This window comes from Tachyglossus aculeatus, chromosome Y4 (genome assembly GCF_015852505.1).
Source record: "Tachyglossus aculeatus isolate mTacAcu1 chromosome Y4, mTacAcu1.pri, whole genome shotgun sequence".
Lineage (NCBI taxonomy): Eukaryota > Metazoa > Chordata > Mammalia > Monotremata > Tachyglossidae > Tachyglossus > Tachyglossus aculeatus.
In genome coordinates, this window is record NC_052096.1 from 8,123,664 (window position 1) to 8,151,427 (window position 27,764).

Sequence of the window (27,764 nt, forward strand, 5' to 3'; positions counted from 1 at the left end):
CATGAAGTATGGATTGAAGTGGAGAGAGACACGAGGATGGGAGATCAGAGAGAAGGCTGGTGCAGTAGTCCAGACGGGATAGGATGAGAGCTTGAATGAGCAGGGTAGCAGTTTGGATGGAGAGGAAAGGGCGGATCTTGGCAATGTTGCGGAGCTGAGACCGGCAGGTTTTGGTGACGGCTTGGATGTGAGGGGTGAATGAGAGAGCGGAGTCGAGGATGACACCAAGGTTGCGGGCTTGTGAGACGGGAAGGATGGTAGTGCCGTCAACAGAGATGGGAAAGTACAAGTTGGCAACATATAGAGATGGTCCCTACCCAACAACGGGCTTACAGTCTTCCCCTCCCCACAGCACCTGTATATATGTTTGTACAGATTTATTACTCTATTTATGTTACTTGTACATATTTACTATTCTATTTATTTTGTCAATGATATGCATCTTGCTTTACTTTACTGCCCAACAACGGGCTCACAGTCTTCCCCTCCCCACAGCACCTGTATATATGTTGATACAGATTTATTACTGTATTTATTTTACTTGTACATATTTACTATTCTATTTATTTTGTCAATGATGTGCATCTTGCTTTACTTCTATGTATTCTGATGACTTTGACACCTGACCACATGTTTTGTTTTGTTGTCTGTCTCCCCCTTCTAGACTGTGAGCCCGTTGTTGGGTAGAGACCGTCTGTATATGTTGCCAACTTGTACTTCTCAAGCGCTTAGTACAGTGTTCTGCACACAGTAAGCGCTCAATAAATACGATTGAATGAATGAATGAATGAATGAACTTCTCTGTGCCTCAATTTCCCCAACTGTAAAATGGGGATTAAATACCATCCTATTTGGATGGTGAGCCCTATGCAGGATAAGGACAGTGCCCAAACTTATTCACTTGTACCAACTCCAGTAATGTTTGACACATAGTAAGTGCTTAAAAAATACCATTGAAAAATCTACCCCCAACCAGAATGCTTAAACCTTCTAGCTCTATTGGCTAGCCACTCTTACACTTCTGCCCCTCCCCTGCTCTCCTTTGTCTAGAATCAAAGCACTGAAATCCTACAACTTTCCAAGCATGTGCTACCCTGCTTCTCTCCCATGTGCAGTCATTCATTCATTCAGTCGTATTTATTGAGCACTTACTGTGTGCAAAGCACTGTACTAAGTGCTTGGGGAGTACAACTTGGAAACATATAGAGATGGTCCCTACCCAACAATGAGCTCACAGTCTAGAAGGGGAAGACAGACAACAAAGCAAAACAAGTAGACAGGCGTCAGTACCATCAGAATAAATAGAATTATAGCTATATACACATCATTAATAAAATAGAGTAATAGATGTGTACAAATAAAATAAATAGAGTAATGCATATGTACAAATATACGTAAGTGCTGTGGGGAGGGGAAGTGGGTAGGGTAGAGGGAGGGAGGAGGAGGAGAGGAAAAAGTGGGGGACTCAGTCTAGGAAGGCTTCCTGGAGCAGGTGAGCTCTCAGTAAGGCTTTGAAGGGAGGAAGAGAGTTAGTTTGGCAGCTGTGTGGAGGGAGGGCATTCCAGGCCAGAGGTAGGACGTGGGCCAGGGGTCGACGGCGGGGCCGGCGAGAACGAGGCCCAGTGAGGAGGTTAGCGGTGGTAGAGGAGCGGAGGGTGCGGGCTGGGCTGGAGAAGGAGAGAAGGAAGGTAAAGTAGGAGTGGGTGAGGTGATGGAGAGCTTTGAAGCCGAGAGTGAGGAGTTTTTTGCTTGATTTGAAGGTTGATAGACAACCACTGGAGATTTTAAGGAGGGGAGTGACATGCCCAGAGCGTTTCTGTACAAAGATAATACGGGCAGCAAAATATAGACTGAAGCGGGGAGAGACAGGAGGATGGGAGATCAGAAAGGAGGTTGATGCAGTAATCCAGTCGGGATAGGATGAGAGCTTGAACCAGTAAGGTAGCGGTTTGGATGGAGAGGAAAGGGTGGACCTTGGTGATGTTATGCAGGTGAGAATGGTAGGTTTTGGTGACGGATTGGATGTATGGGGTGAATGAGAGAGCGGAGTCAAGGATGACACCAAGGTTGCAAGCTTGTGAGACGGGAAAGATGGTAGTGCCGTCTACAGTGATGGGAAAGTCATGGAGAGGACAGGGTTTGGGAGGGAAGATAAGGAGCTCAGTCTTGAAAAATATGGAATGCTACACGAATTTGCATGTCATCCTGGCGCCGGGCAATTGCCCAAACTTCCTCCCTCCCCGGCAAAATCCTACCTGGATCTGAACTCCCTAAATAACTTAAATAACCCTCTCTCCCCACAACAGCAATATATATACACACCAATCATATACACCAATCAATCAACTGAATTTATTTATATTAATGTCCGTCTCCCCCTCTAGACTGTAAACTCGAAGTGGGCAGGGAACATGTCTACCAACTCTGTTGTACTGGACTCTCCCAAGTGCTTAGTAAAGTGTTCTGCATACAGTAGCGCTCAATAAAGACGATTGACTGAGTGCTTACTGTGTGCAAATCACTGTACTAAGCCCTTCGGAGAGTACAATGAAACAGAGTTGGTAGAAAAATTACCTGCCCACAACGAATTTACCGTCTAGATTCAATCAATCCAACTAACTGAGCATTTACTACGTGCAAGGCACTCATATAAGACAGTTGCTGCATATCCCCTGTTGCTTCTCCTACCTGTAATTTATGTTAGAGATGGAGATGATAAACTCCCTGAGTGAAGATCAGAAGGTCACGGGTTCTAATCCCGACTCTGCCACTTGTCTGCTGTGTGACCTTGGACAAATCACTTCACTTCTCTGTGTCTCAGTTACCTCATCTGTAAAATGGGGATCGAGACTGTGAGTTCCACGTGGGACAGAACCTGTATCCACCTCGAATTGCTTGTCAACCCCAGCGCTTAGTACAGTCCCTGACGCACAGTAATAGCTTAACAAAGATCACAGTTCTTCTAATTATTATTATTGTTATACTCTTCCAAGTATTCAAAACAGTGCTCTGTGCACACCGTAAATAGTATTGGGAAAAGAAGAATGGGCAATAGGATAAAGGGGCTCAGTATTCGTTCATTCATTCAATTCATTCAATCGTATTTATTGAGTGCTTACCGTGTGCAGAGCACTGTACTAAGCGCTTGGGAAGTACAAGTTGGCAACATAAAGCGACGGTCCCTACCCAACAGCAGGCTCACAGTACAGAAGTGGGTTCTAATCCCGGTTCCACCACTTGTCTGCTGTGTGACCTTGAGCAAGCCACTTAACTTCTCTGCGCCTCAGTTCCCTCATCTGTAAAACGGGGGTGAATTCTATGAGTCCCACGTGGGACAACCTGATGACCTTGTAGCTACCCCAGCGCTTAGAACAGTGCTTGGCACATAGTAAGCGCTTAACAAATACCAACATTATTATTATTATTATTATTATAAAAGGCTTAGTTTGATAAAGGTTATGCATAAATTCTGTTGCTGGAGCATTGGTGGTTCAGTGGTAGAATTCTCGCCTGCCACGCGGGAGGCCCGGGTTCGATTCCCGGCCAATGCAACAATCTTTTTTTATTTTGGGTTGCATCCATCATCATCATCATCACTCGTATTTATTGAGCTCTTACTATGTGCAGAGCACTGTACTAAGCGCTTGGGAAGTACAAATTGGCAACATATAGAGACAGTCCCTACCCAACAGTGGGCTCACAGTCTAAAAGGGGGAGACACAGAACAAAACCAAACATACTAACAAAATAAAATAAATAGAACAGATATGTACAAGTAAAACAAATAAATAAATAAATAGGGTAATAAATATATACAAAGTCATTTTGGGATGGAGCCAAAAATAATAATTATGTAAAAGCCATTCGGCCCCATCCTTTCCCTCTCCTTGTCGCTTTGGAATGGAGTAGGAAGTATGATGATGTCAGAGGGGGGAAAAAAGGAAAAGAAACCACTCTCCCCGTCGGGGAATCGAACCCCGGTCTCCCGCGTGACAGGCGGGGATACTTCCCACTATACTAACGAGGACCTTGGTAAAAACATCTTAAAGATTTCCGTTCTTCAAAAAAAGACAATCTAAAGTGTTTCTTTGTGTTTTTATAGTCAGGGAATGTGTCTGTTTTATTGCTCTATTGGACTCCAATAAGCGCTTAATGCAGTGCTCTGCAAACAGTAAAAGCTCAATAAATAGGACTGGATGGATGGATGAATAAACAAGCGGACGAGGGAACGAATTAATGAATTAATGAATAGCTTCAATTCTCTGTTTCAGACATTACTTATTTCCCGGGAGTTCTGGACAAGAGCTTCGGCTTGGCTGCCTTCCCCAGATCCGAAACGAGGTCAGTTTCTAGCTCTTGCATTTGGCACAGGAACCAGGAGGAGACAAAGAAGCGGCAGTAAATGGCCCGAAAGGTCATTGTTGGTTCGTACCTGTTCACAATTTGGAAAAGGGTTAATTGAGTCTTCTGCGAGGGAGAAAAACACTCCTTCCCTGACCGGGAATCGAACCCGGGCCGCGGCGGTGAGAGCGCCGAATCCTAACCACTAGACCACCAGGGACACATGAAAAGCAACTCTGAAAACGCTCCTGTACAGCTAGTATAACGCCTAATGCACTGGGGAGTCTCTTACAATACATGTTAAGTGTTTACTATGTGCCAGCTCCTGTATTAAGCGCTGAGGTAGATATAAAATCGTGTTTACTATGTGCCAGCTCCTGTATTAAGCGCTGAGGTAGATATAAAATCGTCAGGTTGGACACATTCCCTGTGCCACACTGGGCTCACAGTTTGGGGCTCAAAGTCTAAGTCAAGCACTTAGAACAGTGCTAAGCACCCAGAAAGCGCTCAATAAATACCACCGATAAGTGGGGAGTAGTAGAAGCAGTGTGAGATAGTGAATAGAGCACAGGGCTGGGATTCAGAAGGTCATAGGTTCTAATCCCACCTCCCCCACTTGTCTGCTGTGTGAGCTTGGGCAAATCACTTCACCTCTCTGTTCCTCAGTTACCTCATCAGTAAAATGGGGATGAAGACTGTGAGCCCCAAGTGGGACAACCAGATTACCTTGTACCTACCCTGACGCTTAAAACAGTGCTTGGCACACAGTAAGCGCTTACAAATACCATAGTGGAAAAGAGCATGAGCTTGAAAGTCATAGTACTTGGGTCCTAATCCCAGCTCTGCCATTTCTCTACTGTGTGATTTTGGGCAGGTCACTTACCTTCCCTTCAATCAATCAATCGTATTTTATTGAGCACTTACTGTGTGCAGAGCACTGTACTAAGCGCTTGGGAAGTACAAGTTGGCAGCATATAGAGACAGTACCTACCCAACAGTGGGCTCGCAGTCTAGAAGGGGGACACAGAGAACAAAACCAAACAAATTAACAAAATAAAATAGAATAGATATGTACAAGTAAAATAGAGTAATAAATATGTACAAACATATATACATATATACAGGAAGGAGGTAAGACGGGGAGGATGGAGAGGGGGACGAGGGGGAATAATAGCATTATTGGACCGGTCACTTCCCTTCAATAGTAGCATTATATTATTATTCCTAGTAAGCAATTAACAAATGTCATTATCTTGTACCTAAGACCAGGTACGAAGCAGCCTGGTAGTGTTATAAACCCTGGAGTTTAATACTGGTTCCGCCACTTATCTGCTGTCTGACCTTGGACAAGTCACTTCACTGCACCTGGTACCTCACCTGCAAATGTGGATTAAAGGGAACCCCATATGGGGCAAAACCTGGGTTCAACCAAGATAATTCTTTTGCAACAGCACTTTAGCTGTAACTTTAACACAAGTGTCCTAACGTTGCGATAGGTACTAACATGCTCACCATTCAAAATAGCACCATGAGAGTAACACGACTAACACGAGAGTAAGTACGGCTCTTTTTTAAGACAATATGGGTGGCTCTGAAAAGAGCCTTTGGGTTTAGGATGTGAGAGGTCTCACGGTCGATTTACTTGGAGCTGGTGTACTTGGTGACGGCCTTGGTGCCCTCGGACACGGCGTGCTTGGCCAGCTCCCCGGGCAGCAGCAGGCGCACGGCCGTCTGGATCTCCCGGGAAGTGATGGTGGAGCGCTTGTTATAGTGCGCCAGGCGGGAAGCCTCACCGGCGATGCGCTCGAAGATGTCATTGACGAACGAGTTCATGATGCCCATGGCCTTGGACGAGATGCCCGTGTCGGGGTGGACCTGCTTCAGCACCTTGTACACGTAGATGGAATAGCTCTCCTTCCGGCTCCGCTTGCGCTTCTTCCCATCTTTCTTCTGCGCCTTAGTCACCGCTTTCTTCGACCCCTTTTTAGGCGCGGGAGCGGACTTGGCTGGTTCAGGCATGTTAAGACGTTTATCCAACAGCTTAACGAAAAACACAATGTCACGTCCCTTCCGCGGCTCTAGTATTTATAGGGATCACATGCAAATTAGGTTTTCTGTAGTCCCCTTTCTGATTGGGGGAGATACGATCGTTACATATGCAAATAAGAGGATTCTAATGTAGCTTTTCTATTGGCTAAAAGGTCAAAGAGCGCTTTGGCCAATAGGATCGCTCCCTTTGGATCCTTTCAAATTCTCGAAGAAAGCTTAGAGCAATTCCCAACTTCCCGTTTTTATTTTCTACTTTGGTTACCTCGGGTTTTTTTTTTTTGTTTTCCCGCTCGTCCCGCTGTGCTCGAGTATCTAACGGCCGAGATCCTGGAGCTGGCGGGCAACGCGGTCCGCGACAACAAGAAGACCTGCATCATCCCCCATCTTACCTCCTTCCCTTCCCCACAGCACCTGTATATATGTATATATGTTTGTACATATTTATTACTCTATTTATTTATTTATTTATTTTATTTGTACATATCTATTCTATTTATTTTATTTTGTTAGTATGTTTGGTTTTGTTCTCAGTCTCCCCCTTTTAGACTGTGAGCCCACTGTTGGGTAGGGACTGTCTCTATATGTTGCCAATTTGTACTTCCCAAGCGCTTAGTACAGTGCTCTGCACATAGTAAGCGCTCAATAAATACGATTGATGATGATGATGATCCCCCGCTTAAATTGTCTCCAAACCCCATATTCTTCAGTAAGACACTTGTTCGCACTACACATTTAACAAGGGGGATTGCAGGAATACAACTATCGGGTTGCAGGAAAGCAGCATTTAGATTCGAATTTAAAAATTCGATAGTTGACCTTCCCGGAAAACACCTAGGGAGCAGTGGTCAAGGAGCTCCCTAGGTCAAGTCTTTTAGACTGTGAGCCTACCGTTGGGTAGGGACTGTCTCTATATGTTGCCACCTTGTACTTCCAAAGTGCTTAGTACAGTGCTCTACACACAGTAAGGGCTCAATAAATACGATTGATGATGATGATGATGATGATCCCCCGCCACTTGCAGCTGGCCATCCACAACGACGAGGAGCTCAACAAGCTGCTGGGCAAAGTGACCATCGCCCAGGGCGGCGTCCTGCCCAACATCCAGGCCATACTGCTGCCAAGAAGACCGAGAGCCACCACAAGGCCAAGAGCAAATAAATTCAAGAAAGAACAACCCAATAGTAAGAACAAGAATAAACAATTTGAAACTAAGGGCTCTTTTCAGAACCACCCACATATTCAAAAAAGAGTTGCTACTTTGTCTCTAGTCATCTATTAGGGGTCAGCTCCTTGACCACTGCTCCCTAGGTGTTTTCCGGGAAGGTCAACTATCGAATTTTTAAATTTGAATCTAAATGCTGCTTTCCTGCAACCCGATAGTTGTAGTCCTGCAATCCCCCTTGTTAAATGTGTAGTGCGAACAAGTGTCTTACTGAAGAATATGGAGTTTGGAGACAACTTAAAATGGGCCCATTTTGACACCGTAGGAAGTTTAAGAAGGTTAAAGAATAATAATAATAATGGTCCTTGTTAAGCGCTTACTATGTGCCAAGCACTGTTCTAAGCACTGGAGTATTTACAAGTTAGGTTGGACACAGTTCTGTTCATTCCTTCATTCATTCAAGCGTATTTATTGTCCCACATTCATTCATTCATTCAATCATATTTTATTGAGCACTTACTGTATGCAGAGCACTGTACTAAGTGCTTGAAGTACAAGTTAGCAACATGTAGAGACGGTCCCTACCCAACAGTGGGCTCACAGTTTAGAAGGGGGAGACAGACAACAAAACAAAAGATATTAATAAAATAAAATAAATAGGATAGTAAATATGTACAAGTAAAATAGAGTAATAAATATGTATAAACATATACAGGTGCTGTGGGGAGGGGAAGGAGGTATGGAGGGGGGGATGGGGAGAGAAAGGAGTGGGCTCAGTCTGGGAAGGCCTCCTGGAGGAGGTGAGCTCTCAGTAGAGCTTTGAAGGGAGGAAGAGAGCTAGCTTGGCGGATGTCCCACATCCCCTATCTAGTCCCATTTAGGGCTCACGCTCATAATCCCCATTTTACAGATGAGGTAACAGGCCTAGAGAAGTGAGGTGACTTGCCTGATGTCACACAGCAGACATGTGGCAGAGCCAGGATTAGATTTTCTGAATCCCAGGCCATTGCTGTATCCACTAAACCATGTTGCTTCTCCAATCATTTTATAGAAGACAGTCAAACCTTCTAAAATTCGTTTCTCTTCAGGTTTTCACCTTGTGATGATTCTGTCTCTCCGATAACAGCAGACATTAGCACCTAGTATTGAACCTCTTTTCCCAAACTCAACTCCCCTTCCCCCCAACCCTCCCTGACTTGCTCCCTCTGCATCACCCCCCCTCCACCCCATAGCATTTGTGTATATATGTACATATTTATAATTCTATTTATTTATATTAATGCCTGTTTAGTTGTTCTGATGTGCATATATCTCTCCAATTCTATTTATTTATATTGATGCGATTGATGCCTGTGTACTTGTTTTGATGTCTGCCTCCCCTCTTCTAGGCTGTGAACCAGTTGTGGGCAAGGATTGTCTCTTTGTTGCTGAATTATACTCTCCAAACATTTAGAACAGTGCTCTGCACCCAAATGAGATTCTCGAAAGTAATCAACTTTAAAAACTGAATGTGTAATTGGTTCCTTTTCAATTGCGGACCCAAGTCTGCCCAAAATAGCATTGCTAAGGCGCAGCATCTTATACCCTACTTAAGAACAATTGAGAGACAATTTCTGATGCAGGGATTGTCACTCTTTATTGTTGCATTGTACTTTCCCAAGCGCTTAGTACAGTGCTCCGCACACAGTAAGTGTTTAATAAATGTAATTGAATGAATTGAATGAATGAAGCATTGGGTAGGTCAGGCTGCAGAGAAAGAGGAAAAGCAGCATGGTTCAGTGGAAAGAGCATGGGCTTGGGAGCCAGATGTCATGGGGTTTAATCCCGGCTCTGCCACTTGTTAGCTGTGTGACTTTGGATAAATCACTTAGCTGCACTGTGCCTCACAGGAGATTAAGACTGTGAGCCCCACGTGGGGCAACCTGATCACCTTGTATCCCCCTCAGCGCTTAGAACAGTGCTTTGTGCATAGTAAGTGCTTAACAAACGTCATTATTATTATTGTTATTATTATTATTATTATTCTCTGTGCCTCAGTTACCTCATCTGTAAAATGAGGATTTGTTATCTCTGGGCCCGCTGATCAGAACGCAGTTGTCAGGGAAGGAAATGCAGCTGTCCTAGAGGTTGAGACCTTCCCATTCTGTGGGGGGAGGAGGAGATATGTAAGTGCTTACAATGTGCCAGGTACTGTACTAATCTGATTGCCTTGCACCTACTCCAGCGCTTAGAACAGTGCTTGGCACATAGTAATCGCTTAACAAATACTATCATTATTATTATTATAAGGTGAAATAATTAGTGCAGGGGAAGGGAGTAGGGAGGGTTTTGGAAGCAGCGTGGCTCAGTGAAAAGAGCACAGGCTTGGGAGTCAGTTCAAACCCTGGCTCTGCCACTTGTCAGCTGTGTGACTTTGGGCAAGTCACTTGGCTTCTCTGGGCCTCAGTTACCTCATCTGTAAAATGGAGAGGAAGACTGTGAGCCACCCATAGGACAACCTGATCACCTTGTAACCTCCCCAGCGCTTAAAACAGTGCTTTGCACATAGTAAGTGCTTAATAAATGCCACTATCAACCTTTGAGACTGGCCCGCTGAAACGGGTATGAATGAGGAGAAGGATCCAATCAGCTCACAAGGCGGGAATTTTAAATATTGCTGCATCCAATCAGGACGCGACGTTGCATATAAATAGCTCCGGCGCCAGGAAGGTTGCTTCTTTTTTTTTTTTCCCGTGGGTGCTGTGTGTGGTTGCGCTTCTCAGGTCATGGCTCGTACTAAGCAAACCGCCCGCAAGTCCACCGGCGGCAAGGCGCCCCGCAAGCAGCTGGCCACCAAGGCCGCCCGCAAGAGCGCCCCGGCCACCGGCGGCGTGAAGAAGCCTCACCGCTACCGGCCCGGCACCGTGGCGCTGCGGGAGATCCGCCGCTACCAGAAGTCCACCGAGCTGCTGATCCGCAAACTGCCCTTCCAGCGGCTGGTGCGGGAGATCGCCCAGGACTTCAAGACGGACCTGCGCTTCCAGAGCTCGGCCGTCATGGCCCTGCAAGAGGCGAGCGAGGCCTACCTGGTGGGGCTGTTCGAGGACACCAACCTGTGCGCCATCCACGCCAAGAGGGTCACCATCATGCCCAAAGACATCCAGCTGGCCCGCCGCATCCGAGGCGAGAGGGCTTAAAGCCTCACCCTATTCGAACTGCAATCCTCAAAGGCTCTTTTCAGAGCCACTCACATAACCACAGAGGAGCTGTGATGTTCACTGTTGGCTTTATTTTATTATTTCATTCAATCATCATCAATCGTATTTATTGAGCGCTTACTGTGTGCAGAGCACTGTACTAAGCGCTTGGGAAGTACAAGTTGGCAACATTGTACTAAGCGCTTGGAAAGTACAATTCAACAACAAGTAGAGACAATACCTGCTCACAGTGGGCTTATAGTCTAGGAAGGGAGAGACAAGGCATCAAAATAAGCAGAATTATAGATATATACAAATCGTTAATAAGACGTGGAATTATAAGCATGTACATGTGTAAACAAGTGCTGGGGGGAGTAGAGCAAAGGGGGCTAGTAGGAACAATGGGGAGGAGTAGCAAAAGGAAAGGTGAGGCTTAATCTGGGAAGGCCTCCTGGAGGAGGAGAGCCTTCAGTAAGGCTTGGAAGGGGGGATGTGTGCTAGGTTGGTAGATGTGAGGAGGGAGGGCATTCCGAGCCAGGTGAGAACGAGGCCCAGTGAATAATAGCAATAATTGTGGTATTTGTTAAGTGCTTATTATGTGCCACATAGTTGCACGCTGTTCTAAGCACTGGGGATGTTACAAGGTGATCATGTCTCATGGGGGGGCTCAGTTTTAATCCCCATTTTACAGATGAGGTAACAGGCTCAGAGAAGTGAAGTGACTTACCCAAGGTCACACAGCAGACATGTGGCGGAGTGGAATTAGAACCCATGACCTCTGACTCCAAAGCCCGTGCTCTTTCCACTGAGCCACGCTGCTTCGGTTCGTGAAACGGCTAGCGGCAGCAGAGGAGCGGATGGTGTAGGCTGGGATGGAGAAGGGGGCAAGGGGATGGAGAGCTTTGAAGCCAGTAATGAGGAGCTTTTGCTTGATGAGGTTGATAGGCAACCACTGGAAATTTTTGAGGACGGGAATGACATGCCCAGAGCATTTCTATAAGATAATCAGGGCAACCGAGTGAAGTATAGACTGAAGCGGGGAGAGCCAGGAGGATAGATCAGAAAGGATGCTGATGCAATAATCCAGTCGGGATAGGTTGAGTGATTGTACTAACGGTAATCTAAACTATCTGTGCCGTCTACAAAGGTATCTGTGATACCTAATCCTGTGGGCTCCGTTTTGATCCCAAAACCTCATTTGAAACGCATTCGCCTTTGTCCTGATGAAACGTCTGGAACCTCTCTCAAAATGTTTAGGCTACAGCTCATTGCCTCCTGTATATGATTAATACAGTTCCTATTTTCCCTCTGGGAGGTTCTTAGGTCCGTGTTCCAAGTCCTCCCAAATTTCTTACTTTTTGCCCCAGTTATAAACGCAGAGGATCTAGGATCTAATCCCGACTCCATCACTTGTCTACTGTGTGAATTTGGAAAAGTCAATTCTACTGTGTGCCTCAGTTATCTCACCTATTTTGCACATAGTAAGTGCTTAACAAATACCATTATTAATTATTATTATTATTATTATTATTAGGGATCGAGACTGTGAGCCCCACTTGGGACAGGGACTGTGTTCAACTCGATTTGCTTGCATCCACCCCAGGGCTTAGTACAGTGCCTGGCACATGGTAAGCACTTAATAAATACCGTATTATTATTATTATTATCACAGTGCTCTACATATAGTAAGTGCTCAGGGACAGTGTCGAATCTAATGATCATAGGTCTACTCCAGCATTTAGTAAAGTGCCTGGAACACAATAAGTGCTTAACAGATACCATTAAAAAAAAAAATACTCTGTCAGTCCACCCTTCCCAGTCCCCACGAAGGGCAATTAAGTATCCCCAGCAACGACCTTTAGGATGGACCTCCAAAACACTTGTTTTATCCCAGATTTCTCCTAATGCAAAGGGGGAGAATCAGGATTAGGGGACTGCCATTATGGGATTATGGCTTAACAAATACCGTCATTATAATTATTATCAAATACCATAATTAGTGGTGGTAGTAGTAGTAGTAGTAGTAGTAGTAGTAGTAGTAGTAGTAGTAGTAGTAGTAGTAGTATGTACGATTTCCAGGCACTAAAATTACTTGTATTTGCAGCAAAATTAACCACCTCCCCTTTCGAGGAATCATTATAATTATTAACAAATACCATAATTAGTGGTGGTGGTGGTGGTGGTAGTAGTAGGAGGAGGAGGAGGAGGAGGAGGAGGACGTACTATTTCCAGGCACTAAAATTACTTGTATTTGCAGCAAAAGTAACCACCTCCCCTTTCGGGGAAATCAAACCCCTGTCTTTCGCGTGACAGGCAGGAATCTCACCCCTATACTAACGAAGATGATACCATGGTCTTCCCAGAACGTTCTAAAGAGAAAATCCTAAAGATCCCACAATTTTTTAAAATTTATTTAAAAGCAAGGGTCGAAGAATGTGCCGCTATTTAGGCTGGAAAAGGGGAGACTGAAGAAAGCTTTGGCACCTTTCAGAAGCAACGATTCCTGATTGTTTAATTTTTTTTCCATGCGTTTTTCCACATTTAAAGATATCTCAAAAAATTAGGCTGTCGGCTGTCTCTGTGGCGCAATCGGTTAGCGCGTTCGGCTGTTAACCGAAAGGTTGGTGGTTCGAGCCCACCCAGGGACGATAGTCCTTTTTTCTTTTTTAGTGTTCTCCAGCTTCAATTTTGTTTCTGGCTCCAAATCCTCACTGACCCGTGTAAGCAGGGGTGTACTTTCTGCCATTTCCATGGCATAAAAAGACCTCACAAGGGCAAGCCAATTATCCATCCCAAAATTTACCATTTCTCCAAGGGTGAACACCACATAACTATTGAGGGAACCCAGCTAGATTCTAAACTCCTTGAGGACGGACAACTGCCCTGTTGAACCCCTTTAAGCATGTGGTCTGGCACTGAGTTGGGAGTCAGGAAACAGACCTGAGTTTGTATTTCAGCTTTGCCCTGACCTGCAATGTAGCTTGGGAAAATCATTTCATCTCTCCAGGCCTCAGTTTCCTCATCTGTAAAATGAGGATACCATGCTTCTTAGATTCTCAACCATATAAGAGACAAGGACTGTAGTCATTCATTCCTATTTATTGAGAACTTACTGTATGCAGAGCACTGTACTAAGCGCTTGGGAAGTACAATTCAGCAACAGAGACAATCCTCTCCGATCTCATTATCTGTATCTACTCCAGCCCTTATCCCAATGCTTTGATAATAACAACAATAATACAAACATTTGTTAAGTGCTTTACTATGTGCCCAGCACTGTACTAAACACTGTACTAAAACAAGATAATTGGTCCCTGTTCCACATGGGGTTCAAAGTCTTAATCCCCATTTTACACATGTGAGCCCGTTGGGTAGGGACCGTCTCTATATGTTGCCAACTTGTACTTCCCAAGCGCTTAGTACTGTGCTCTGCACACAGTAAGCGCTCAATAAATACGATTGAGTGAATGAATGAATTAAAAATGAGGCCCAGAAAAGACAAGTGACTTCAAGGTCACACAGCAGACAAGTGGAAGATCTGGATTAGAACCCACGTCCTGTGACTCCCAGTCCTGTGCTCTTCCCCATAAGTCACCAACACTGTTTCCTGTCATTATCTGATCACCTGTTAAATTCTTAATAGATAGTATTTTTGGAATAGTATTTGTTAAGTGCTTACTAGATGCCAGACACTGTTCAAAGCCCTGGAGTAGATACAAGTTGTCAGATTGGTTACATTCCCTGTCCTGCATGGGACTCACAATCTTGCTCCCCATTTTATAGATGAGGTAACTGAGTCCCAGAGAAGTGAACTGACAGTGACGAGGTCACACATCAGATAAATCGTGGTGTGAGATTAGAACCCAAATCCTATTGTTAGCCTCGCTAATCATCCTTATTGCTGTCTCCAGGTAGATCTTCCCTGGAGATCGATGAAACAGTGTGACCAAGTGGGAAGCAGTGTGGCCTAGTAGATAGAGCACGGGCCTGGGAATCAGAAGGACCTGGGTTCTAATCCAAGCTCTGCCACTTGTCTGCTGGGTGACCGTGGACAAGTCACTTCTCTGTCCCTCGGTTAATTTACTCATCTGTAAAATGGGGGTTGAGCCTGTGAGGCCCAATTAATTTGTATCTACACCGGCGCTTAGTAGAGTGCCTGGCGTATAGTAGGCGCTTAAAAAATACAGCAATTATTATTTTTCGAGGGCACCTTTTCGAAAATATTTTTGGAGAGAAAATGCAAAGTGCTTTGTATGGATTTCCTCGTTAGTATAGTGGTGAGTATCCCCGCCTGTCACGCGGGAGACCGGGGTTCGATTCCCCAACGAGGAGGCTGCCTTATTTTTTAAAAACATTAAGCGTTAAAAAAACGCGTGTATTATGTGTCAAAAACCGTTCTAAACGCTGGGGTAGGTATGAGATAGTGACGTCGGACAGAGCTCCTGACCAGCATGGGGCTCACAGTCAAAGTAGGAGGGAAACCACATAAAATATCCCCACCTACATTTTAATCGAGTTCTGCCACATGTCTGCTGTGGGACCTTGGGCAAGTCACTTCACTTCTCTGAGCCTCAGTTCCCTTATCTGTAAAACGGGAATTAAGACTGTGAGAACCACGTGGGACAGGGACTGGGTCCCACCTGATTAGCTTGCATCTACCCCATCGCTTAGTACAGTGCTTGGCACATAGTAAGCGCCTAACAAATACTATTTACAAAAAAGTGTGGAGTCACAAAATACTCTTTGCATTGGCCGGGAATCGAACCCGGGCCTCCCGCGTGGCAGGCGAGAATTCTACCACTGAACCACCAATGCTTCATGGTCAGTATTTCTAGGAAAACCATTATTACTTTTGTCTACCATAGCCTGGAATTTTATTTTATTTTTTTTAATTTGGCGGGTCATCGGAGCAAAGAAACGATCCTTTTACAGTGTCAATCACTAAACTGTGATAACTACAAAATAAACTAAGGCAATCTCTGTCTCTGTCCTTTAAGGAGCTGATAGTTTGGGTCAGAGAGGCAGACACCGAGAAAAGAGAAATAAATTTTACTCAGAACGTAGACAATAGGGGCACTTGAAATCAAAGAATAAAAAATAAGGGGACTAGAAAGGTAAATAAAGTCCTTGGAAGGAGTTGGGGAGGAGGGTGGAGACAGGCAATCCTGTTCCTGATTTGATTGGTTGGTGTTTCAATAAATTATCTTCCTGTACACATTTTGGATAATAATAATAATAACGGCATTTGTTAAACGCTTACCACGTGCAAAGCACTGTTCTAAGCGCTGGGGGGAATACAAGGTGATCAGGTTGTCCCACGTGGGGCTAACAGTCTTAATCCCCATTTTACAGATGAGGTAACAGGCTCAGAGAAGTTAAGTGATTTGCCCAAGGTCACACAGCAGATATGTGGCGGAGTCGGGATTAGAACCCATGATCTTTGACTCCCAAGCCCAGGCTCTTTCCACTGAGCCACACTGAAGGAAGAATACAATACTTTTATTTGTATTGTCTGTCTCCCCTGCTCTAGACCGTGAGCACATTGTGGGCAGGGAATGTGACTGTTTATTGTTGTAGTGTACTTTCCCAAGCGCTTGGTACACAGTAAGCGCTCAGTAAATACGATTGAATGAATGAATGAATGAATGAATGAATGAGCGACCAATCTATATCATGTGACTCCCATTTTCTCTTTTTCCCCTAAACTCGCGCTTTTTTGTCTGTATTTTTGAAAAGCCCGCGCTGCGCCACGATTGGTCAGAACGACTCTAGGCGGGAGTTTCCCGAAACTCTAGACCCCGAGCGCCCCGTTATGAATCTTTCCTGAAGTTTGAGGATTTTGTGGAAAACAAATTTTTACAACCTTCCCACTTTATTAGGTGTTTGCACATCCAGGCCTGGGTGACTGCTCATACTGGTACTAGTACTACTAATAATAATGGTGTTTGTTAAGCGTTTACTATGTGCCGGGCACTTAACTACAAACATTTTTATTATTATTAGAAGACTGCGAGCCCTACGTGGGACAACCTAATGACCTTGAATCCTCCCCAGCGCTTAGAACAGTGCTTGGCATATGATAAGCACCTAACAAATGCCAACATGATTATTATTATTAGAAGACTGTGAGCCCCACGTGGGGCAACCTGATCACCTTGTATCCTCCCCAGTGCTTAGAACAGTGTTTGGCACATGATAAGTGCTTAACAAATACAAACATTATTATTATTATAAGACTGTGAGCCCCACATGGGACAACCTGATCACCTGGTATCCCCCCAGCGCTTAGGACAGTGCTTGGCACACGATAAGCGCTTAACAAATACAAACGTTATTATGCGTGGCTCAGTGGAAAGAGCCCGGGCTTTGTAGTCAGAGGTCATGGGTTCAAATCCCAGCTCTGCCACTTGTCAGCTGTGTGACTTTGGGCAAGTCACTTCACTTCTCTGTGCCTCAGTGACCTCATCTAGAAAATGGGGATAAAGTCTGTGAGCCCCACGTGGGACAACTTGAGTACCTTGTATCTACCCCAGTGCTTAGAACAGTGTACATACGTATTACCCTATTTATTTTACTTGTACATATCTATTCTATTTATTTTATTTTGTTAGTATGTTTGGTTTTGTTCTCTGTCTTCCCCTTTTAGACTGTGAGCCCACTATTGGGTAGGGACTGTCTCTATATGTTGCCAACTTGTACTTCCCAAGCGCTTAGTACAGTGCTCTGCACACAGTAAGCGCTCAATAAATATGATTGATTGATTGATTGATTAACTAAGCGCTGGAGTGGATACAAAGTAATCAGGTTAGACACAGTCCCTGTCCCTCATGGTCTCTCAGTCTTAAACTCCGTTTTACAGATGAGGGAACTGAGGCACAGAGAACTTAAGTATCTTGCCCGGGGCGCACAGCAGACAAATGGTGATATTACAACCCATGACCGTCTGACTCCGAGGCCCATGCTCTATCCACTAGACCATGTTGCCTCTCTAAAATTAACTGAATTTATTACAAGCTATTATGATTTATTAATGCCTGCCTCCCCCTTTTAACTTTAAGCGCTTAGTCCAGTGCTCTGCACACAGTAAGCGTTCAATAAATACGATTGAATGTTTTTTCTCTAAAATTAATTGAATTTATTACAAGCTATTATGATTTATTAATGCCTCCTCCCCCTTTTAACTATAAGCGCTTAGTCCAGTGCTCTGCACACAGTAAGCGCTCAATAAATACGATTGAATGAATGAATAAGGTTGTTATGGGCAGGGCATATGTCTGCTAATTCTGTCGTACTACTCTCTCCCAAGCGCTTAGTACAGGAATCTGCAGATGAGCTCTCAATAAATACAACTGAACAAGTCTTCCCCTGTACGTGTAAAGATATGGTCAGGGAACGTGTTTGTCAATTCTGTGGTACTCTCCCAAGAGCTTGGTACAGTGCTCAGCAGATAACAAGCGTTCAAAAAATACCAGATTGCTTGAAACCCCTTCATTTCCTCAAGCTCCCTTTCTCGTGAAACGGGGAAAATTGGGTAAAAATTACGATTATCCATCCAGAACCTTAAGGAACATGCTAAAGCATGTCCGCAAATAGCTACTGAATTTTTTTCAATCACTTAGTATGGAATAATAATAATAATAATGGCATTTATTAAGCGCTTACTATGTGAAAAGCACTGTTCTAAGCGCTGGGGAGGTTACAGGGTGATCAGGTTGTCCCACATGGGGCTCAGTCTTCATCCCCATTTTACAGATGAGGTAACTGAGGCACAGAGAAGTTAAGTGACTTGCCCAAAGTCACACAGCTGACATTTGGCAGAGCTGGGATTTGAACCCATGACCTCTGACTCCAAAGCCCGCGCTCTTTCCACTGAGCCACACTGCTTCTCAAGACATGTGTGGGACACTAACAAACGTTGGGAAAAGTACAATGCAATGGACCTAGCAGACACGGCCCCAGCCCACTTTAATCGTATTTATTGAGCGCTTACTGTGTGCAGAGTACTGTACTAAGCGCTTGAGAAATACAAGTTGGAAACAAAATAGAAACCCAACAGTGGGCTCTTGGGCGGAATAAGTGTTACCTCTTTTTCTGACGACGTAGGTGGCTCTGAAAAGAGCCTTTGGTTTCAGATTGTTTCGGCTACTCCGTATTAGGCTTATTTGCCCTTCGCTTTGTGGTGGCTCTCGGTCTTCTTGGGCAGCAGCACGGCCTGGATGTTGGGCAGGACGCCGCCCTGGGCGATGGTCACTTTGCCCAGCAGCTTGTTGAGCTCCTCGTCGTTGCGGATGGCCAGCTGCAAGTGGCGGGGGATGATGCGGGTCTTCTTGTTGTCGCGGGCCGCGTTGCCCGCCAGCTCCAGGATCTCGGCCGTCAGGTACTCGAGCACGGCGGCCAGGTAGACGGGCGCGCCGGCCCCGACCCGCTCGGCGTAGTTGCCCTTGCGGAGCAGACGGTGCACGCGCCCCACCGGGAACTGCAGACCGGCCCGGGACGAGCGGGATTTAGCCTTGGCGCGAGCCTTTCCGCCTTGTTTTCCACGGCCGGACATACTTAAAAACTAGGTACGAGTCCAAAAAGAAAGAGTAAAATAAAGTGAGAAACTAACTGCTGCCGACCTCTTTTATAGCTTATGGCTGGACTCTAAAGGAGCCGTTTGATTGGACAGAAGTCGCCTTGTTAAATCAACCAATAGGAAGTGCGGATTAGAATCCTCTCATTTGCATAAAGCATATCCTCCAATCAGAAAGGGTGGTACAGAAAACCTAATTTGCATGCTGTCCCTATAAGTAGAGGCGATCAAATTCGCTGGCAGTTTTATTTCTTGGGGAAGGTGGAGGGTTTTATTTTTTAGTATGCCTGAACCGGCAAAATCTGCTCCCGCGCCCAAGAAGGGTTCGAAGAAAGCGGTGACCAAGGCGCAGAAGAAAGATGGGAAGAAGCGCAAGCGGAGTCGGAAGGAGAGCTATTCCATCTACGTGTACAAGGTGCTGAAGCAGGTCCACCCCGACACGGGCATCTCGTCCAAGGCCATGGGCATCATGAACTCGTTCGTCAACGACATCTTCGAGCGCATCGCCGGCGAGGCTTCCCGCCTGGCGCACTACAACAAGCGCTCCACCATCACCTCCCGGGAGATCCAGACGGCCGTGCGCCTGCTGCTGCCCGGGGAGCTGGCCAAGCACGCCGTGTCCGAGGGCACCAAGGCCGTCACCAAGTACACCAGCTCCAAGTAAATCGACCGCGAGGCCTCTCGCAACCCTGAAACCAAAGGCTCTTTTCAGAGCCACCCACATCTTCTTAAAAGAGCCTTATGCACTGTGTTTTTGCTACCAGAACAGGTGCTGGTGCTAAATTTAAGGGTATCTAGTACATTCTACCCCCATCTCCCCCCTTCTAGGGGATGAGGTAGCCGAGTGGTTAAGATGATAGACTGCTAATCCATTGTGCTCTGCACGCGTGGGTTCGAATCCCATCCTCGTCGCAGAAATTCACCTTTTTCAGCGCTTAGAACAGTGCTTTGCACATAGTAAGCGCTTAATAAATATCATCAGTTTTATTCTAGACTGTGAGCCCACTGTTGGGTAGGGACTGGCTCTGTATGTTGCTAACTTGTACTTCCCAAGCGCTTGGTACAGTGTTCTGCACACAGTAAGCGCTCAAGAAATACAATTGAACGAATGAATCCTGCATGCAGAGTGCTGCATTAAGCATTTGGGAGTATATAAGCACTGTAGCCTCGTGGGAGTCAGAACCTGGGTTCTAATATCAGCTCCTCCCCTTTTCCTGGTGTATGACCTTTGGCAAGTCACTGCACTTCTCTGGGCCCTAGTTAGCTTATTTGTAATAATAATAATGGTATTTGTTAAGCACCTACTATGTGCAAAGCACTGTTCTAAGCGCTGGGGGGATACAAGGTGATCAGGTTGTCCCATATGGGCTTACAGTTTTAATCCCCATTTTACAGATGAGGTAACTGAGGCCCAGAGAAGTTAAGTGACTTGCCCAAAGTCACGCAGCTGACAATTGGCGGAGCTGGGATTTGAACCCATGCCCTCTGACTCCAAAGCCCGTGCTCTTTCCACTGAGCCACGCTGCTTCTCTTTGCAGTGCTTTGCACATAGTAAGTGCTTAATAAATGCTATCATTTGTAGTAATAATAATGATTGTATCTAAGTGTTTACTAAATGCTAAGCATTGATGTAGATGCAAAGTAAGCAGGTTGTCCCAGGAGGAGCTCATAGTCTTAATCCCCATTTTACAGATGAGGTAATTGAGGCACAGAGAAGTTGTTACTTGCCTAAGCGAAACGGGACCAGGACTGAGGCCCCTGTGGGACAGTGGCCATCTATCGCATCTACTGAACGCTTATTTTGAGCAAAGCACTGTACTAAGCGCTCGTAACAGACCAGTTACGTACTCATAACGATTTTGCAGTCTACCTCATCAAGGGCAGGTGTTCAGATGCCCCTTAGTTCGCTAGTGACCGTTTCTCATCGTTTCTGCCGCTGTTTAATCTCGGGTACTTGAGCGGTGATTTAACTTATTCCGATTTCAAAGGCCGTCAGGCAGAGAGATTCACAATCGTACGAATAGTATTAAGGGTTTATGTACAGGTGCTTTACTGAGCGCTCGGAAAGGGTACGTATGAGATAGTGTGGTCTAATGAAAAGAGCTCAGGCTTGGGGGTCAGAGGCCTTGGGTTCCAAACCCAGCTCTGCCACTTGTCTTTTGGGCAAGTCACTTCACATTTCTGGGCCTCAGTTCCCTCATCTGCAAAATGGAGATTCAATACCTGTTTTCCCTCCTTAGAATGTGGGCTTAATAATCTTAATAATAATTATGGTATTTTTTAAGTGCTTACTATGTGACAGGCACTGTGCTAAGTGCACTATACAGGCAAATCAGGTCGAGCACAGTCTCTGTCGCACATGGGGCTCACGGTCTCATTCCCCTTTTTTATTATCAATTATTACATTAATAATAATATTTGTTAAACGCTCACTATGTGCCAAGCACTGTTCTAAGTGCTAGGGCAGATACAAGGTAATCAGGTTGGACACAGTCCCTGTCCCACATGAGGCTCACACTCTTAATCCCCATTTTACGGATGAGGTAACTGAGGCACAGTGAAATTACTTGCCCAAGGTCACACAGCAGACTCCAACGCTTACTACAGTGTTTGGCACATAGTAAGCTCTTAAAAAATACCACGATTATTACTTATTATTATTCTAATTAGGTATAAGCGGGTTTCCTACCCAGTAAGATAGCTCTAAGAATAGGAGAGGGAAGGGGAATTGGCTACAGACAAGAAAAAGCAAACAAAAGACTCTGGCCACAGAGAAAGGAATTACGTGCCGTCGGTACCTAAAAGCAGTGTACTCACGTTCACTGTTGAGAATATTTCTTCCCGGATAGACAAGGCCTGTCGTTTTCTGGCTAATAGAGATTTTTTTTAAAAAATAAGTAAAATCGGGCTCGTCCGGGATTTGAACCCGGGACCTCTCGCACCCTAAGCGAGAATCATACCCCTAGACCAACGAGCCAGCTGCTTGAGTTGTCTACAGACTCAGTCCAGATGTGCTGTGGATTGAATCCTAGCCAAATTTTTAAAGGCCTCTTTGGATGGGTAAATATGCAGGAAAAGCAAAAATGGAAACTTATTAAGCGTTTACTATGTGCAGAGCACTGTACTAAGCGCCTAGGAGTGAACAATACAACCAATTAGCAGTCACGCTCCCTGCCCCTAACGGCCTTACGGTCTAGCGGGGTAGACAGACATTAATATCAGCAAATTAGTAACTTGTAATATATAACTAAAAGATACGTGCATAAAGTCAAAGCAGGAGGGAGGGGGATTGAATCCCCCATTTTACAGATGAGGTAACTGAGGAACAGAGAAGTAAAGTCATTTGCCAAGGTAACACAAGCAGACAAGTGGTAGGATTAGTTCCCGGGATTAGCAGACACATTCCCTGCCCATAACGAATTTAAAGCCTAGAGTCTACCTCGACATGGGGAGCCAGGAGTTATTATCCGGAATTTTTAAGAACCCCACTGCTGAGAGTAAGGGGGGAAAACTGTTAGCTGTGTGACTTTGGGCAAATCACTTCACTTCTCTGGGCCTCAGTTCCCTCATCTGTGAAAGGGGGATGAAGACTGTGAGCCCCCCGTGGGGCAACCTGATTTCCTTGCATCTCCCCCAGTGCTTAGAACAGTGCTTTGCACATAGTAAGCGCTTAATAAATGCCATCATTATTACTATTATTATTATTAAAAGGGAGTGCAGAGCTGTGGCAAGGAGAGTGAAGGCCAGCTGGGGGTTTGGTAGAGAAAACCTTAGTGAACATCCTCCGATTTCCCGAGATAATACTAATACTAATAATAATAATAATAAACAGCATTTGTTAAGTGCTTACTATGTGCCAATCCCTGTTCTAAGCGCTGAGTAGATATAAGGTAATCAGATTGTCCCACGTAGGGTTCACAGTCTTAAAAACAGATGAGGGAACTGAGGCACTGAGAAGTTAAGAGGCAACCCCAGGTCACACAGCAGACAAGTGGTAGAGCCAGAATTAGAACCCACATGCTCTTTCCACTAAACCACGTTTTCCTCTGCCACCCTCCCACTCCCCTTTGTTTTCATAGTATTTGTCAGGCGCTTACTATGCGTCAAACAGTGCTCCAAACGCTGGGGGAAGGTACCATTAATTAGTTTGGACACATTCCCTGTCCCACATTGGGCTCACAGTCTAAATAGGAGGGAGAACAGGTAACGCCATTTTACATTTGAGGAAACTGAGGCACAGAGAAGTCATTTATTCAATCGTATTTATTGAGTGCTTACTGTGTGCAGAGCACTGTACTAAGCGCTTGGGAAGTACAAATTGGACCATTCATTCATTCTTTCAATCGTATTTACTGAGCATTTACTGCAGGCAAATCACTGTCCTAAGCGTTTGGGAGAGTACTATAACAAGTGAATAAGCGCTCAGTAATCATCATCAATAAATTAATAAGATTTTCCAAAATCTTTGGTCTCCTTCGGCTTGCATTATCATGGAAAGACTAAAGGAGATAAAAGTTAATGTGAGCATTGGTGGTTCAGTGGTAGAATTCTCGCCTGCCACGCGGGAGGCCCAGGTTCGATTCCCGGCCAATGCAGCAATATCTTTTTGGCTCGGGACTATTTCATTAAGTCATTCATTTAATCGTATTTATTGAGCGCTTACTGTAGGCAGAGCACTGTAATCTGTACAGTGTATTCTGTAGGCGAGCACTGTACTAAGCGCTTGGGAAGTATAATTCGGCAACAGATATTATCATCATCATCATCAATCGTATTTATTGAGCGCTTACTATGGGCAGCGCACTGTACTAAGCGCTTGGGAAGTACAAATTGGCAACATAATAGAGACAGTCCCTACCCAACAGTGGGCTCACAGTCTAAAAGGGGGAGACAGAGAACAAAACCAAACATACTAACAAAATAAAATAGATAGAGACAATCCCTACCCAACAACGGGCTCACAGTCTAGCAGGGGATCATTATGGTATTATGGTATTATGTTAAGCGCTTACTATGTGCCAAGCACTATTCTAACCGCTGGGGTAGATACAAGGTAATCAGGTTGTCCCAGGTGGGGCTCACAGTCTTTAATCCCCATTTTAGACTGTCTTTTAGACTGTGAGTCCACTGTTGGGTAGGGACTGTCTCTATATGTTGCCATCTTCTACTTCCTAAGCGCTTAGTACAGTGCTCTGCACACAGTAAGCGCTCAATAAATACGATTGATTGATTGATTTTACAGATGAGGGAACAGACACAGAGAAGTTAAGTGGCTTGCCCAAGATCACAAGGCAGACAAGAGGAGGAGTCGGGATTAGAACACGCGTCCTCTGACTCCCAAGCCCAGATTCTTTTGAGTTATTATTATTATTATTATTATTATTATTATTATTATTATTATTATTATCATCATTATACCCCATTTTACTGATGAGGTAATTGAAGCCCCAGATTTTGCTCCTCTTTTGGGGGTCTTCAAGGACGTTAGTCAGCGGACGAGTCCCTGGGAAGGATGGTGAAAGCGTTTCTGTGAATTTTCAAAGGGGTGATTTGTCTACGTTTCCCGGGACGACGGGGATCTGGGAAAAGTTTTTACAAGAAAAAGAGTGAAAAAAGTTTTGCAACTCCCCGTCGGGGAATCGAACCCCGGTCTCCCGCGTGACAGGCGGGGATACTCACCACTATACTAACGAGGAATTAGCTGGAGGAGGTGCTCCAAATCTGAAGGAGGTAGTGAAAGCTGGACTATGTATTTTTATGATATTTGTTAAGTGCTTATTGTGTGCCGGGCCCTGAACTAAGCTCTGGAGTAGATACGAGCAAATGAGTCTTATATTACAGTCTTAATCCCCCATTTTTACAGATGAGATAACTGAGGTACACAGGTAAGTGACTTAGCCAAGGTCACACAGCACACAAGTGGTGGAGGCAGGATTTTGCAAGCCATCGAGGAGTGAACCCCAAATCAGTGGCAGGCGGGGAGGAGACGAGATTTATCGTTATTTCCTGAAGTTCCCCTTGGCAGTTCCATGCTCCAAACTCCTAGTGAATCTCGAAATTAGGGCAGGGGGATTCTCAACCCCGAGGGAAGGGAGACGGAGCCCTGGGAGAGATGAGGCTCGAACACAGAATGGGACATTTAAGGGTTATTATGATTGTGGTGTTTGTAAATGATTTCTACTTGCCAGACACAGCACTGTGCTGGTCCTATGAGGGTCTCCCAATTCATGTATTCAATCATGTGTGCAGAGCACAGTACTAAGCGCTTATCCCAGCTCTGCCACTGTGACTTCTTCTAGACTGTGCCACTTCTAGACTGTGCCACTTCTAGACTGTGAGCCCACTGTTGGGTAGGGACCGTCTCTATATGTTGCCAACTTGTACTTCCCAAGCGCTTAGTACAGTGCTCTGCACACAGTAAGCGCTCAATAAATACGACTGATTGATTGATTGCCACTTGTCTACTGGGTGACCTCGGGCGAGTCACTTAAACTTCTCTGGTCTCAGTTACCTCATCTATAAAATGGGGGTTAATACTAGGAGCTCCGTGTGGGACTTGGGTTGTGTCCAACCTGATGATCCCAGAGCCTAAGCGCTTAACGAATACGGTATTGACAGGTATTTAACCTCCATTATAAAGATGAGAACACTGAGGCACAGAGACGTGAAGTGACACGGGTCGACTTTGGAAGAGGGCAGAGAGAGGCCCGAGAGAGGCCCCCAAAAGTGGGTGACCCCCTCTTTGCTGAGGTGATGAGGTGCAAAGCAAGCTGGAGTACTAAGCGCTTATCCCAGCTCTGTCACTGTGACTTCTTCTAGACTGTGCCACTTCTAGACTGTGAGCCCACTGTTGGGTAGGGACTGTCTCTATGTGTTGCCAATTTGTACTTCCCAAGCGCTTAGTACAGTGCTCTGCACATAGTAAGCGCTCAATAAATACGATTGATTGATTGATTGATTGGAGTAGGGCTGGAGCTTGGTGCCTCCGGAGAGACAAATTGGGATCCTCAGCAACGAAAAAGAAGTTGTCAGAAGTGGGATTCGAACCCACGCCTCCAGGGGAGACTGCGACCTGAACGCAGCGCTTTAGACCGCTCGGCCATCCTGACTCATGCAGAATGAGCTCACACACGTTCCTCCGGGATTTGATAACCTTTATTTATATCGGATTGAGGAGTTTTAATCCCCGTTTTATAGCTGAGAAGTATATGGCCTAGTGGCAAGAGCACGGATTTGGGATCCACAGAACGTGGGTTCGAGTTCCGACTCGGCCATTTGTCTGCTGTGTGACCGTGGACAAGTCACTTACCTTCTCTGTGCCTCAGTTACCTCGTCTGTAAAATGGGGATTTAGACTATGAGCTCCAGGTGGTACAACCTGATCACCCCAGCTCTTAGAACACTGTTTGGCATATAGTAAGCACTTAATAAATACTCTAATTGTTATTATTATTATTAGATGAGGGAACTGAGGCACAGAGAGTGCCCAAGGCTGTGAGTCCCACGTGGGACAATCTGATTACGTTGTATCCAACCCAACGCTTAGAACAGTGCATGGCACATAGTAAGCGCTTAATAAATACTATTAGAAGGTCACACAGCAGACAGGTGCCCATGCCCTCCTTCTAGACTGTGAGCCCGTCTTCTAGACTGTGAGCCCACTGTGGAAAGGGATTGTCTCTCTTTGTTGCTGAATTGTACTTTCCAAGCGCTTAGTACAGTGCTCTGCACCCAGTAATCGCTCATTAAATACAATTGAGTGAATGACACCCAGGCCGGTGCTCTATCCAACTAGGCCATACTGTTTCAACACATGTAAGCCGTTCTCAGAATTCCGGGCTTTGTTAGCTCCTTCCTGTCCAGGGACCTTCCACTTTCATCCCCAGTGGGATTTTCGAGTCCTCGTTTTCCTGTGGTCCTCCCTATTGTCCACGGCGCAGCAGCTCTAACGTGCGCTTTTAGGGTCTAGGGAACAGTGGGCAGTGCAGAGCAGAAGCAATTAATCAGTGGTATTTATTGAGCGCTTAGTGTGTGACTAGCAATGTTCTAAGAGTCAGTCAATCGTATTTATGTATTTATTTATTTATTTATGAAGAGCTCTGGAGAATGCAAAAAACAGTTGGTAGACACGTTCCCTGCCCACAACGAGTTTACAGTCTAGAAGCTTTCCCCTTCAAAGCCTTAAGGCCCATCTCCTCCAAGAGGCCTTCCCAAATGAAGCCCCACGTTTCCTCATCTCCCACTCCCTTCTGTGTCGCCCTGACTTGCTCCCTTTGCTCATTCCCCCTCCCCGCCCCACAGCATTTACATATATAGCTGTCATTTTATTTATTTATTTATATTGATGTCTGTTTATTTGTATCGATGTCCGTCTCCCCCACTCTAGACCTGACTTGCTCCCTTTGCTCATTCCCCCTCCCCGCCCCACAGCATTTACATATATAGCTGTCATTTTATTTATTTAT

General features: G+C 45.3%; 4 protein-coding genes and 11 non-coding genes across 15 annotated transcripts; 7 read left to right on the forward strand and 8 right to left on the reverse strand.

Moving 5' to 3' along the window:
• Positions 1-3,480: 3,480 nt before the first annotated feature.
• Positions 3,481-3,551, forward strand: TRNAG-GCC. The gene has a single exon. It is a non-coding gene; the product is annotated as a tRNA-Gly (tRNA).
• A 404-nt stretch (positions 3,552-3,955) lies between these two features.
• TRNAD-GUC lies at positions 3,956-4,027 on the reverse strand. Its single transcript has one exon. It is a non-coding gene; the product is annotated as a tRNA-Asp (tRNA).
• Positions 4,028-4,489: 462 nt separating this feature from the next.
• TRNAE-CUC lies at positions 4,490-4,561 on the reverse strand. Its single transcript has one exon. It is a non-coding gene; the product is annotated as a tRNA-Glu (tRNA).
• A 1,394-nt stretch (positions 4,562-5,955) lies between these two features.
• LOC119946923 (histone H2B type 2-E) lies at positions 5,956-6,360 on the reverse strand. Its single transcript, XM_038768403.1, has one exon. It carries the CDS (start codon positions 6,358-6,360, stop codon positions 5,980-5,982), a length of 381 nt encoding a protein of 126 aa, XP_038624331.1. The 3' UTR covers positions 5,956-5,979.
• A 3,957-nt stretch (positions 6,361-10,317) lies between these two features.
• On the forward strand, positions 10,318-10,728 carry LOC119946896 (histone H3). Its single transcript, XM_038768375.1, has one exon. It carries the CDS (start codon positions 10,318-10,320, stop codon positions 10,726-10,728), a length of 411 nt encoding a protein of 136 aa, XP_038624303.1.
• Positions 10,729-13,302: 2,574 nt separating this feature from the next.
• On the forward strand, positions 13,303-13,376 carry TRNAN-GUU. Its single transcript has one exon. It is a non-coding gene; the product is annotated as a tRNA-Asn (tRNA).
• A 1,612-nt stretch (positions 13,377-14,988) lies between these two features.
• On the forward strand, positions 14,989-15,060 carry TRNAD-GUC. Its single transcript has one exon. It is a non-coding gene; the product is annotated as a tRNA-Asp (tRNA).
• Positions 15,061-15,472: 412 nt separating this feature from the next.
• TRNAG-GCC lies at positions 15,473-15,543 on the reverse strand. Its single transcript has one exon. It is a non-coding gene; the product is annotated as a tRNA-Gly (tRNA).
• Positions 15,544-18,886: 3,343 nt separating this feature from the next.
• Positions 18,887-19,279, reverse strand: LOC119947035 (histone H2A type 1). The gene has a single exon (XM_038768513.1). It carries the CDS (start codon positions 19,277-19,279, stop codon positions 18,887-18,889), a length of 393 nt encoding a protein of 130 aa, XP_038624441.1.
• A 304-nt stretch (positions 19,280-19,583) lies between these two features.
• LOC119947102 (histone H2B type 2-E) lies at positions 19,584-19,967 on the forward strand. The gene has a single exon (XM_038768633.1). It carries the CDS (start codon positions 19,584-19,586, stop codon positions 19,962-19,964), a length of 381 nt encoding a protein of 126 aa, XP_038624561.1. The 3' UTR covers positions 19,965-19,967.
• A 163-nt stretch (positions 19,968-20,130) lies between these two features.
• On the forward strand, positions 20,131-20,212 carry TRNAS-GCU. Its single transcript has one exon. It is a non-coding gene; the product is annotated as a tRNA-Ser (tRNA).
• Positions 20,213-22,205: 1,993 nt separating this feature from the next.
• On the reverse strand, positions 22,206-22,277 carry TRNAP-AGG. The gene has a single exon. It is a non-coding gene; the product is annotated as a tRNA-Pro (tRNA).
• A 1,547-nt stretch (positions 22,278-23,824) lies between these two features.
• Positions 23,825-23,895, forward strand: TRNAG-GCC. Its single transcript has one exon. It is a non-coding gene; the product is annotated as a tRNA-Gly (tRNA).
• Positions 23,896-24,924: 1,029 nt separating this feature from the next.
• Positions 24,925-24,996, reverse strand: TRNAD-GUC. The gene has a single exon. It is a non-coding gene; the product is annotated as a tRNA-Asp (tRNA).
• Positions 24,997-26,326: 1,330 nt separating this feature from the next.
• On the reverse strand, positions 26,327-26,409 carry TRNAL-CAG. Its single transcript has one exon. It is a non-coding gene; the product is annotated as a tRNA-Leu (tRNA).
• Positions 26,410-27,764: the final 1,355 nt, after the last annotated feature.

Bases quoted from the DNA above. Each gene is read 5' to 3' on its own strand.
- LOC119946896 (XM_038768375.1), top strand. From the start codon at position 10,318: ATGGCTCGTACTAAGCAAACCGCCCGCAAGTCCACCGGCGGCAAGGCG.
- LOC119947102 (XM_038768633.1), top strand. From the start codon at position 19,584: ATGCCTGAACCGGCAAAATCTGCTCCCGCGCCCAAGAAGGGTTCGAAG.
- LOC119946923 (XM_038768403.1), bottom strand. From the start codon at position 6,360: ATGCCTGAACCAGCCAAGTCCGCTCCCGCGCCTAAAAAGGGGTCGAAG.
- LOC119947035 (XM_038768513.1), bottom strand. From the start codon at position 19,279: ATGTCCGGCCGTGGAAAACAAGGCGGAAAGGCTCGCGCCAAGGCTAAA.